Here is a 13,633-nt window from a genome sequence, read left to right as displayed (position 1 = left end):
TACAGCCTCACCTGATTTTGGGTTCCTAATTCTGAAGGCCAGACCGGCCTCAATAGAAATTTCAGTTGCTACCAGTTCTACCACTGGCTTAGGGTCTTTCATGGACTCTACATCACTGGAGGATTGGTGTATCTTCAGCACTCCTCCCTTTTGCCCCTCCTGCACAGTCCATATACCAGGAGAGATGCAGGGCCCATGAACATCTGCAGGGAGTTCCCCTCCAACAAGGGAATTCTCTGCTGGGCATTTGTAGCAGGCTTACAGCTGCTGTGTATGACTGAGGTAATCCAGCTAGAGAATCTGACCCTCAGTATCTGTTAGGGGCAAGCAAAAGTTCTTCAAGAGAGGAAAAGATGAGCTTCTGTGATTTCCATGGAATAGAATAAACCAGCAAAGTTACCTCCAACATTATCTCATAAAGCTACTCTAGACTCGCATGATCCCAGGCTTTAGGGTTTGATGGGTACTACAAACAGGGATAGATTAATGATATCCCAAATCTGAGAAAGCTTTTATACTATTCCTTTAATCTCACGGGAGGTGACTGGGAATAGATGAGAGAGAGCAGCATCACAGGGGAGCAATTAAAAGGTTCTCAAGGCTATCCAATGGAAGGGGCTAGATATTGTGGACCCAGTTTTGTAAATGCTTGAAATGAAAAAATAATAATGAGAAAAGAGATGATCTTATGCTGTTACAATGCAAAAGCCACAAAATACCTGGCCTGATAGCAGGACAAATCCATATTGGATCATAGATGTGACAACTGACTATATTTTACAGGCTGTGGCGGTAGAGGAGGTTTTTGTCTAAAAATCTAAGTACTTCCTAATTTTGCACCTCAGACACCCTGGGACATTCCTTTATAGAAGAAGTTAAGAGTATGAATATACTGTCCAAATCAATGGATGGGGATGAGGATGGGCCATTCCTCTACAGTAAAAGATTCCCAAATGACTACTTATTTGCTATTAGGGAATCAAGGCAAAGTATAGGCTTTCAAAGAGAAAATATTGACCTCAAATGCTTAGGGGACAGAAGAGATCCATTAACAAGACTTACAGCAGAGGTTAGAGGGACTTCATTTCGCAGGCAGGCACATGAGTTCAAAATTTGTTTCCAGATGGTAAGGCCAGATTATACAAAGCCTTTATATAACCGCACAAGAAAGAAGGAGCCTCTCTCCTCCTTCTATCCTCAGCCTGGGATGGGACTTATGAGAGTTCTTCATCAGGGAATGCAAGGCCTCTGCAGAGCTAGTGCTATTCTTGAAACTAACTAGTGCTGGTCAGAAAATGGAATTTCCATTTGGAAGGAAATTCCAACTTCTCAAAATCTGATTTCCATCTGACTTGGAAGGAAGGGTCAAAATTTCAACATCATAGAACAGAAATGCAGAAAAAATTCAATTTGGAAACATCAGAATGTTTCTTTTCAATATTGCAGAATCATTTTATTACAATAAGGGGAAATGTTTTGTTTTGATAATGTCAAAGTGTTATAATATTTAATATAAAACAGTAAACACAATATATATATATATATATTAAAATTAACACTTGAATATAGGAAAGTCTAAGTGAAATAAATCAAAATGATAAAGCTGAAATGAAACACTTTCATGTTATTGAAACGAAATATTCTGACATAAAGAAATGAGAAAACCTAAATGATTCCTGTCAAAAATTTTGTTGTGAAACATTCTGATTTTGAGAAAACTGCATTTTCTGATGGAAAACTATTCCGCTAATTTTTTTTGACCAGCTCAAACATTGACTTCTTCAAAGGGCTGAGGAGAACAGGCAGAGCAGAGCAAACTCTCTCCAAAGCTGGCTAATTGCTGTGTTCTCTAAAGCTTCAGGCTACCCAGCACCTCCTGCAGCTCCCACTGAGGAAGTCAACTTCTGTGCACACATATTGCCCATCATGGAGCTGTGGCCCTATGTCATATACATGCAGGGCACTTGGATACTCTGGATCCAAGCTGAGGGAAATGGAAGGAAGAGTAATATCTCCTCCTTCTCTTGACACCATGGTTGCTCCTCTGTGAACGTTCCTCATGGTTAAGGGCAGCAGCCAAGCCCACTTTGCATCACCAACCCCTGCAGGATCTGAGTGCTGAGTCTGTCAATATTAACTGTCTCTCCCCCCGCACTTCTCCCTTTGCAATGCAGAACCTGCCTTGAGGAATAAATCTGGGGGCAGAGACTGGTGGAGGAATGACTGGCAGTGAAACTCAACAGGAGGTAGGCTGGCAGAGAAGCACAAAAACCCAAGGAGCATAGCAACAGGCTCCAATGTTTTATTCTTCTTCAATGATTTAATTTAAAATGTTAAAAAAAAAGTGTGATGTGACTTCTTATTTGTGCTTACCTTTATGTTTGCTTTTTTGAACTGTGCTTTGCAATGTAACTTGCAATTTAATTTGGGTTGAATCATCACTCATGTCTCAAGCACAGGTCCAGTCCCACACCATTAAAGTCAAAGGCAGTCTGGCAGTTGGCTTCAATTGGAGCATAATCTGTCCCTATAATTTCTTTAATTATTTACTTTGCACTATTTTATTGCTCTCAAATTGCAAAACTCCTCTATAGCATCCTTTATAAGATATTATTATTATTAGTGCTAAATAGATTTTAAAAATCTAGTTTTCAAATGATCATTGAGCTTTGTTGCATGTAGCAGAATCAATCAGAATTATGTGGATAATGAAATCTGGGTCTGATCCTGTTCCCAATGGAGTCAATGGAAAACCTCCCTGTAACAAGGAGGGGCTTCTCCCGAGCTTCCAAACACTCACTATTATGCCCAGTCTCCTTTCGGAAGGCTCATTTTCTGACCCCAACCAAGTACCATAATAGAAAACAGTCTTTTAACTCACTCCTTTCCCCCTAGCTTCAGGTTCCACTGGTCTCTGGCCCTCCATCTCCTGGCAGCTTCCCAATTTGAGTCCCCTCTATTTCCTTCCTGGGGCAGTAGTCCCAGGGCTGCTTCCCTGAGCACCCATTGCTCCAGGGACCCAGACACAGCCTGTCCCACCCATTCTCTTCCCTCTCTCATTTCCTGCCCTCTGGCAGACCTTTATAGGCCCACTTGTAGTCTAGCCCCCTTGAATTGGCTGGATTAGGCTTACCTGCTCTGACACAGGGGCACTGGGCTCAGTTCTACTCACACGGACCAATTCCCCTTTGACACTTCTGTTGACTCCAATGGGGGCAGGATCAAGCCCCCAAGGTACAAGGTACAAACAAGCCAGGCTGACCAAAGAGAACAGAGTCATTCAGGTTACGATGATGAGATGATATTTTATCACCCAGGAGGATGACTCACCACAGTGAAGTTCTTTCCTAGCTTAGGTACAGTGATCACCATCTGAGGAAGACACACTGAATTCAAGTTGATTCCATGAACTGTGATTGTGCTCCCACCACTGGTAAAAATTAAAAATAAATCATTACTATTGTATTTTCTAGAAAAATCCATATAATCAAATATATTTTAGATCAAATTACAGCATGGAAACAAAATTAAAGACATACAAATGGAATAGGAAATACAAACTGAAATATAGCTTATAGTAGTGATATTTATTTCTGGGAATTAAGTTTCTTTCACACTCATGATAAAAAAACCAAACAAACAGGAACAAAAGAGAAAAAAGAAAAATAATTTACAAAACTGAATAATTGTATTTAATTTCTGATACACCAGAACAAAAAAAGGAAATGTGCATTTTAAAGGAAGATAGAAAAAAGTCCCAAGTATTTGCTAGTGTATTTTATACATTGCTTTCAAAGCACAGCTTAAAAGAGTCTGTCCTTTTCACACTGCTGACTTGAGACACTTTTACTCACCTAAGAAAAGATTTAGCTGGATGAATTTTAAAAACAAAAGGGTCTTCCTTGTACGTAAAATGACCCTTAGCTTCTCGAGTAGCTAAATCAATCTTCATTTTAACAGGATATTCCGATGGAATTCTTTGTGCAGGTGTGTAACACACTATGGTGCTATCAGATTCACTGAAAGGAAATTACAGAAGAAGAGAGGAACTTGTCTTGCAATAATCACAAAACACATAATCTGTTTAAAACACACTCCTAAATTGGGCCCTGATTTTGCAGGAGGATCCACTAGCACAAATTGCCAGTGGGGTCCAAACAAGCAATTCACATTGCAAGATCAGGACCTCAAAAGTAAACATGAGATGAGGATGAGACAATAATGCCATTTATGCTAAACTGTCTTTCAGATGTCTTTGTCCTTGTCATCCCAGTCCTGCTCTTATGAGAAAAGACTGACATTGTACAATCTCTATAATGATCTTGGCCCTCCAAAAACAGGCTATGTGAAGTTAAACTGGGATTTTGGTCTTGGAGAATGTTAGCATTTTAACCCTATTCCAACTACCTTGCATATATATGGCCACATAAGGCTGTAGTAAATTGCCATAGCGCCACTGAAGCTGATGGATCTATCCTGATTTACATCAGTTGAGAATCTGGCCCATAGCCTTTAATAATGAGACAAAGGGCTTTTACTGAGTAGGCTTTGAAAGTCACCTAATACTGTACATGTGGAAGTGGCCTAAGATAATTGTTTGTCACCCAGCACAGGTCACAGGGCCTTTCAAAAGGTGAAGGAAGAATGAACAAAGGTCAATACTAAAAAAAAACAAGGACAAAAGACCATATTGTAATCCCATGGTGGCAATTTGGAGGCTATCTCACTTTGTCTTGGGGAGGAGGTGAGAGTCAACTTGTGCCTTTATGTATTCAGTAGTTTGAGAGATCAGTGGATGTAAGGCTCATCACTTTCACTTTCACCAATGAAACTCGGGAGTAACTTAACCAAAATAAGTGGAGTTACACTAGTGTAAAACAAGTACGAGTCTGAGGAGAATCAAACTCATTGCCTTAACAAACTGAAATAGGCTGTTAATGGGCAACAATATTTTCATTATTTTGAAGTGTTTTTCATACTTCCTGCAGTCACATCTGCAGAGGAGGTATGCCATTATTTTGCGTGAGCAATTCTCATAATTTTAAAAAAACATATACAATACAATACTTTGCACCTTAGATCCAATTGCTTCCCTGCAAGATAAGTATCTCCATTTTACAGACTGGGAAATGGAGTTTCAGAGAATTCAAATGACTTGGTCAAGAATGTACATTAAATCAGTGTCAGAGCCAGGAATGAAATACAGCCCTTCTGACTCTGACACTAACACATAGACCATTGCTCTCTCATGTGTCCCACAAGTGTGAGTTTTTGCCATTAGGTCTCTCCATAACCATGTGGAAAAACTCAATATTTAGACCAATTCTGCCCCAAAGAAAATGGGTACAACTTCCATTACCTTAAGTATGCATCACACCCATTTAACCAAGGATAGGACTGGGCACAACGTATGTAACAATAAATGCAACATCAGTGTTTGTACAGCGCCTAGCATAACAGTGTCCTGGTCCATGACTGGAGCTAAGCACTACAATAATACAAATATTATTATTGTAGATGAGAAAAATAGGGAGAACTTCATGACATTTCTCAACCCAAAACCTATAGCTATTATTATTATTTAATGATTATACGGAGGTAGCATTTAGGATACGTCTACACAGCAAAACAATACCTGCAGCAGCCAGTCTCAGAAGCCGCGTTAACTGAGACTTGGTGCAGGGGAAGGCCTCAAACAGGTCAGGGCCCCACTGTGCTAGATACTGTACAAACATATAGAAAATACCTCAATGGTCTTAAAGACAAGATATAACAGATCGACCAGAAGAACAAATGGGTTGGCATGGGGGTGGGGCAGACAAAAATAATAGGATGTGTGCAATTCTTAGCCAGTCAGGAGCTATCATCACAACTTGTCATCACCTTTTTACTTCCTCTTGGGCTGTAGTGAAATGTACGCACTACAGAAGAGGTGAAATCTCCTGACCTGTAGGGCAAAGGGACTACACCAGAACAGAAAACTAGCACATTCAAATACTCTGCACATATACTACAGTGCCACTTCTACATAGCATTAGGGGATGGATTCATTTACTTTGTATGTCCAAAACATTCAATCAAACCCAATTCATAATACAAAGCAAATACTCTTACAATACTCTTGTGAATATAATACCTTTTTAAGGTGCATGGTTTCTCACCAACATAAATCTCTCTGGATTTTCCACTCTTTAAGTATTTCCCTGATAATGTTAATAATGTTCCACCAGACTTGGGACCATAGGCGGGAGAGATACTTGTTATTACAGGATTCTGTAGGGGTAAAAATAATAAATGGCCTTGTTAAATTGTGCTTCAATATCTTTAAAAAAGGATTTTAGAAGATACAATCATAATATTCTTAGCACTTTAATGAGGCAACAATGACACAAATAGGAACATAGGAATTGCTGTGCTGGGTCAGATCCATGCTCCATCTAATCTCCTGTTTTAATGAATAATTAAATTAATTTTGGCACTACAATTTTAATCAGAGTGCTTACCACATAGGAAAACGTGTTGAAGGGAGATGTGCCATGTCCACTTGAAACACTGCTGGTTATATTAAAACTGGGGTTCTTTGCAGCAGCAACAGTGCATTCTAGCCTTTGAAAAATAAAAAACAAGATGGTTTTTATTTTGTTTTCTGGATTGACTATTTCATATGAAAATGGAGTCACATGAACTCATAATAATATAGCACCTATACTAAACAAAAATCATAAATCCATCTGAGTGATGGATACTTTAGAAATAACAATCTAATGAACTGTAGTTCTTTAGTATCACACTAAACTTCACATCACTATAGTGTTAGAATAGCGCCAGGGAAAATTATGTTGATATATCGAATATTATATTTCTGAAAACACTGAGTATGTGACAGAAAGCCAGTGTATCTTATACATGTAAATAGTTACTTTGTTTTAAAAATTTCTCTTTACATCTGAATTTTGTCAGGCAGCAAAAATGTACAACTATTAGCGTCTTTTTTAAATTTAAACTTTACTGAAAAAATAAATTAGAATGTGATGGCAATATGCATCAATACATTTTTATATCTATATATATGTATATAGATATATAGTCAATTTCTTTTCCTTAAATTGTTTTATTTGCCATGTTAAACTATTCAGGAGAGTTATCATGGCATAGCAGTGACATCTCTATTAGAAAGGAAAGAGCACATCTTTGCGCAGCTTAAGATAGCAACAGTGGCTATACATGGCATTTTCTATCTGGAACTAGATGGGTAGTGATGTATCTAGCAAGACCCTGAGACAGCAGGTTGCTTTATCAATATATAGGCAGATGTCATCAGCTGAAAGAGAATATTCATAGAATTTGCCAGTTCCTCAAGATGCTAACCAATGTCTCTGTCTTGTCTACTGTGAGCTTAAGACTTTCATCCTGGTGTCTCTGCCAGACATCAGGAAAATATGGAAACAGTTTTTTTAGTGTCTGAGGCAGAGGAGATGTACAAAGAGTCATCAGACTATTGGTGACAATAATGCATGTATCCCCTCATCATCTCCCAGGCAGCTTCTCAAATTTGAAAGGGAGAGATGGCAAAACCGAGCCCTATGGGACCTTGACTAAGGTATCATAGTTATGAAGAGCAGTTATCCATTACCACCTTCTTGGATCTCACTAACAGAAACAAGCAGAACTTTCCTAACACCCTTTCACCTTTGTCAGGTCCCACAGATGTGGCAGCACACCTCATGGTCAATCACAGAAAAGACTACTGAAAGAACTATCAGCCTTAGCTAGGATATCAGACCTCCAACATGGAGGTCCTCAATGGATTCCCCTTTTCTGAGGAGGCTGTTGTCCAAGACTAATGCTGTTTCTATACTACTGTATGGGTCTGAAACCTGGGAACTGGAGGAAGCCAGATGCTGTTGGAGAGCTACAATCCAGCAAGTAGAAAAGGAGTATTTGTGGCACTTTAGAGACGAACATATTTATTTGAGCATAAGCTTTCGTGAGCTATAGCTCACTTCATCGGATGCATGTAGTGGAAAATACAGTGGGGAGGTTTTATGTACACAGAGAACATGAAACAAAGGGTGTTACCATACACACTGTAACAAGAGTGATTAGGTAAGGTGAGCTATTACCAGCAGCAGAAGGAAAAAAAAAACCCTTTTGTAGTGATAATCAAGGTGGGCCATTTCCAGCAGTTGACAAGAATGTGTGAGGAACAGTGTGTGTGTGTGTGTGGGGGGGGGGATAAATGTGGGGAAATAGTTTTACTTTGTGTAATGACACATCTAATCCCAGTCTTTATTCAAGCCTAAATTAACTGTATCCAGCTTGCAAATTAATTCCCATTCAGCAGTCTCTCGTTGGAGTCTGTTTTTGAAGTTTTTTTGTTGAAGAATTGCCACTTTTAGGTCTGTAATCGAGTGACCAAAGAGATTGAAGTGTTCTCTGACTGGTTTTTGAATGTTATAATTCTTGACATCTGATTTGTGTCCATTTATTCTTTTACATAGAGACTGTCCAGTTTGGCCAATGTACATGGCAGAGGGGCATTGCTGGCACATGATGGCATATATCACATTGGTAGACGCACAGGTGAACGAGCCTCTGATAGTGTGGCTGATGTGATTAGGCCCTATGATGGTGTCCCCCGAATAGATATGTGGACACAGTTGGCAACGGGCTTTGTTGCAAGGATAGGTTCCTGGGTTAGTGGTTCTATTGTGTGGTGTGTGGTTGCTGGTGAGTATTTGCTTCAGTCTGGGGGGCTGTCTGTAAGCAAGGACTGGCCTGTCTCCCAAGATCTGTGAGAGGGATGGGTTGTCCTTCAGGATAGGTTGTAGATCCTTGATGATGCGTTGGAGAGGTTTTAGTTGGGGGCTGAAGGTGATGACTAGTGGCGTTCTGTTATTTTCTTTGTTGGGCCTGTCCTGTGGTAGGTAACTTCTGGATACTCTTCTGGCTTTGTCAATCTGTTTCTTCACTTCAGCAGGTGGGTATTGTAGTTCTAAGAACGCTTGATAGAGATCTTGTAGGTGTTTGTCTCTGTCTGAGGGGTTGGAGCAAATGCGGTTGTATCATAGAGCTTGGCTGTAGACAATGGATCATGTGGTGTGGTCTGGATGAAAGCTGGAGGCATGTAGGTAAGCACAGCTGTCAGTAGGTTTCCGGTATAGGGTGGTGTTTATGTGACCATCACTTATTAGCACCGTAGTGTCCAGGAAATGGATCTCTTGTGTGGACTGGTCCAGGCTGAGGTTGATGGTGGGATGGAAATTGTTGAAATCACGGTGGAATTCCTCAAGGGCTTCTTTTCCATGGGTCCAGATGATGAAGATGTCATCAGTGTAGTGCAAGTAGAGTAGGGGCATTAGGGGATGAGAGCTGAGGAAGCGTTGCTCTAAGTCAGCCATAAAAATGTTGGCATACTGTGGGGCCATGCGGGTACCCATAGCAGTGCCGCTGATTTGAAGGTATACATTGTCCCCAAATGTGAAATCAAGAATTATAACATTCAAAAACCAGTCGGAGAACACTTCAAACTCTTTGGTCACTCGATTACAGACCTGAAAGTGGCAATTCTTCAACAAAAAAACTTCAAAAACAGACTCCAACGAGAGACTGCTGAATGGGAATTAATTTGCAAACTGGATACAATTAACTTAGGCTTGAATAAAGGCTGGGAGTAGATGTGTCATTATACAAAGTAAAACTATTTTCCCACGTTTATTCCCCCCCACACACACACACTGTTCCTCACACGTTCTTGTCAACTGCTGGAAATGGCCTACCTTGATTATCACTACAAAAGGTTTCCCCGCCCCCCGCTCCCCTGCTGGTAATAGCTCACCTTACCTGATCACTCTTGTTACACTGTGTATGGTAACACCCATTGTTTCATGTTCTCTGTGTATATAATATCTCCCCACTGTATTTTCCACTGAATGCATCCAATGAAGTGAGCTGTAGCTCACGAAAGCTTATGCTCAAATAAATTTGTTAGTCTCTAAGGTGCCACGAGTACTCCTTTTCTTTTTGCGGATACAGACTAACACGGCTGCTACTCTGAATCCAGCAAGTGAAGACTCTAAGTGATTTACTATGCAGGACATTTTAAGTATCTTACTTGTTTTTGTTGCTAACTTTTACTTCCAGAGTACAAGGCTTTCCTCCAATAAGAACTGTTGTATTTTTTAAGTCAAATCTATTATTTTTGCTGAATCCAAAGTCCCAGCCACACACTGTAAGTGTTGTTCCGCCTTCTAATGGAGCGCTCCTTGGGACAATCTATAAGAAAAAAATATACTGTTGTATTAGTTTTGCTAGAACTTCAGATGAATTTTACAGAATGTGCAAAGGAGGAGAATAGTTTTATAGAAGCACTTCTTCTGGTAGACGGTATCCTACCATTTATCTTAATTGTTCATCACCTTTCATTCATCACATTATGGGCTTCCTCAGACAGTAGCAATAAATAACAAAACCTTTGCTAGAAAGCTTTGAGGGATAGTGTTTAGGGGCACTGAACAAGCTGTGCACTGTAATAGCCTTTTTAATCCTCCTGATCTTGTCTTTTACGTCCCATTTCTGGTATGTTAAACATATAATGTATGTATTTTATTACGAGCTGGATGCCGAACAAAAAAAGAGTCCAAAAATGACCATGTAACTTTTTTGTTAGCTTGGTGAAAGGGCAGGTTCATAATGGAGCAACTTCAAAGACATCTTAATCAGATATTGCTTTGGCAGTTACAAAGTTAATAAGACTTCTACTATTCTTTGACTAAAATCTGTTACATTTGGTTACTTCTAATTCTGAGTTAAAAATAAACTACCTCTCAGCAACATACTGACAATCTAGAAAGGAAATGCTTTTTTTCTGTATATTGTAAATTGTGTTGTAAAATAGAACAATGGTGGGAAAAACATAGGAACACTATAGAAGTTGTACAAACCTCAGTTAAGGTATTCAGCAAAGCACTGCCAATAAAAATCTAAAAGACACGGGGGTTTAGGGTTGATGTGGGCTTTTAACAATACTGCCTAAGTTTGCAAACATTCCAGTCACTACCAGATAATCAACAGACTTAACTTACACTTGTGATCATAGTACTTAAATGTCTTTGGCTTAATGCTCCTAGAGATAGCACATTTGCCCTTAAAATTCAATACAATTGTGCCTTTCATAAATTCTATTTCTGCACTCTCAAGCTGAAAGAAAACTGCTTAAGAACTACGTGGCTATTATTTCATCTAAAATCCAGTAAGACAGACTCATTTCCTTTCAACTCTCCTAGTAGCTATACATGAAGAATCTCACAAATGAAACTGTAGGTAAAAAGCTGTTGAGAAATACTTCACAGGAATTATATCATATATTCTATACAGTGAAATTTACTACTGTCATCAAAAACCAGAAGAAGCTCATTGAAAGCAGTGGGAGTCTTTCCGTTGACTTCAACAGGCTTTGGATCAGGCTGTGACTGAGCAAAACACAGGGGACCTATCCAAGGGTTGGGGGAATGGAGTTAGAATAAAACAGAGATGCCCACATAGCCACTCAGCACATTATACTACAGCCAGTATTACACCTTCTACAGTACGGGGCACTAGGCCATTATGGGTTTGTGTTCACTGGTTCTCAGAGTTACATTTTCCTTATTTGTTTTCTGTTTCTAGGTCCCCAAAGTTGAGACTGACTTTGGATCATTGCCCCTGCTCCATGTAACTCAGCGTGCACTCTGCCTTCGGGGTAACACTCACCATGGAGCCCTACTAGGGAATGAAATTGTTTTGTAGGGGTGAGGTAAATCCCATTGTCTGAACAATAATGCACAGGTCCGTACCATTTGAATATCCCCATTTGTAGCCAGTCAGCTATCAAATAAGGAAATTAAAAGCAAACTTCACAAAACTATGCAATATTGTAAGCGAAGGGACTTACCTGACCCCTCTTAAATGGCCTTATTCCTCAAAGGTAGGGTGTGACATCAGCCATATAATGTATGCTGGGGGATGACATGAATCAAGGGATACCAAATCTAGCCATTACATCCTGCAAAACAAGCTTAAAAGGTAAGTTTTAGAAGTGGATATTAAAGGATTAAAAAACACTTTCTGATCTTTTGTGTTTTTTATATTGAATAAAAAGGCCTGCAATGAGCTTTAATTCATTTATTTATTTTTATTGTTTGTACCTTAAATATATCAAAAGAGTCCAGCCTTGTTTTCCAGACTTTTTCTTGGAGGACTTACAGAAACTGAATTGTAAGCCTTCTGAAGGGTGTTTAACGAACAGGTCTTTTCTGCAACCTCTTCATAGTGCATTTGCATTAATTAGATGTTAATAAAAGTAAACAAAAAACAAACAGTTCTAAACAGTCTGAAACTCAGGACCTGTCTACCTGTTTTAATTAGAAGAATTTATGGAACGAGTGAAGAACTAGTAGGAGTAAGAAAACATCACAGATAACAGCAATGAAACCCAATTCACGGCTTGATCCAAAGCCCTTTGAAGTCAAAGGCGGTCTATCCATCATCTTTCCTGGGCTTTGGATCAGGCCTTAAATGAGAGCAGAAGTGATTTTTATTAAGAAAGTTTAAAACTCTGTTGTTTTTTTTACTTGGTTTTAACAGCCACCTTGTTTAACTTCAAATGCCCTATAAACTGTTGGAAGAAAAAATGTTAAAGATTCCACAGCTCCATCCCTTCAATTAAGGGACAAGAAAGCTCACAATGCACATCTGAAACCTCGAATGAGTCCTCCTATTAAACAGGGAACAAAAGGCCTGACATTCCTGATATTTCTAAGATAAAAAGCCACCCTGTTTAAAAACAACAACAAAACCTCTCAGGGCTTCTTTATACACAGTAAACAAGCAAGATTGGACACAATCCTATTTTTTTCTCCTGTGCAGTTCACATGCCACAGTGACCTGAATCCCACAAATGGAGCATTGCAATTTGTTCCATTACCAAGTTATCTCTGATGAGACCCATCCAAGACTCCCAGATTTGATTTAGCACTGTCTGTCCAGGCTGAGAAAACGCACTTATTTGTTGGCATAAGCAATAATTGCAAAACATTTTGATAGGTATACTGTGCCAAACAGTTGAGTGTTCAAAGAAACCCTGTCTGTGAGAACTGGAGTTGTTTGTCTCACCAACAGCTAGCTGTGTTTTTCTATATGGCACATTTTTCTATATGGAAGGATTCCGTCTGTTTTTACCATTTAGAGAATGTTTGGAAAGAAGCAGTTTGGAGTGCAAGAACCGCGCTGAGACCTCTCCAGTTGGGAGAATGGTCACTGTGACCCAAAACTCCAAATAAAGATCTTCGATATTTAAAGCAAGGGGGAAACAACTGGGAGATCTACAATGCTCCTTTCTTCCTCGCTTACAGGGAGAAAATCCCCTAGTAGATTTTTCATGGAATAAAACGCTGGAATATAAAAAATGGAATATACTGGGAACAATTTTTTCAGACCCTGATCCAAATCCCACTGACGTCAACCATTTACTTCAGTGGGCTTTGGATCAGGCCCTCAAAGCATCTCTTGCGTCTGCTTCAGGTGAAAGATATCACAGAACATAAACCTCTGTCTCCCTGAAATCTTGCTTACTTTTTGTGGGATTTTAGGATTG

At 39.5% G+C, this 13,633-nt stretch overlaps 1 protein-coding gene across 5 annotated transcripts in view; it reads right to left on the bottom strand.

Annotated features, from left to right (window-relative positions):
* The window catches only part of MET (MET proto-oncogene, receptor tyrosine kinase), a 118,108-nt gene that overhangs the window by 33,466 nt on the left and 71,009 nt on the right, over window positions 1-13,633 (bottom strand). For all 5 annotated transcript variants that reach the window (XM_073328145.2, XM_073328152.2, XM_073328149.2 and 2 more), the window contains 5 exons: window positions 10,115-10,275; window positions 6,504-6,606; window positions 6,137-6,273; window positions 3,855-4,019; window positions 3,331-3,430 (listed from right to left, as the gene is read on the bottom strand). In XM_073328145.2, coding sequence (XP_073184246.2) covers window positions 3,331-3,430; window positions 3,855-4,019; window positions 6,137-6,273; window positions 6,504-6,606; window positions 10,115-10,275 — 666 coding nt within the window. The remainder of the gene's footprint in view (window positions 1-3,330; window positions 3,431-3,854; window positions 4,020-6,136; window positions 6,274-6,503; window positions 6,607-10,114; window positions 10,276-13,633) is intronic.

The sequence above is a fragment of the Lepidochelys kempii genome, chromosome 1, assembly GCF_965140285.1.
Source record: "Lepidochelys kempii isolate rLepKem1 chromosome 1, rLepKem1.hap1, whole genome shotgun sequence".
Classification (NCBI taxonomy): domain Eukaryota; kingdom Metazoa; phylum Chordata; order Testudines; family Cheloniidae; genus Lepidochelys; species Lepidochelys kempii.
This window is presented reverse-complemented; position numbering and strand designations above follow the sequence as displayed.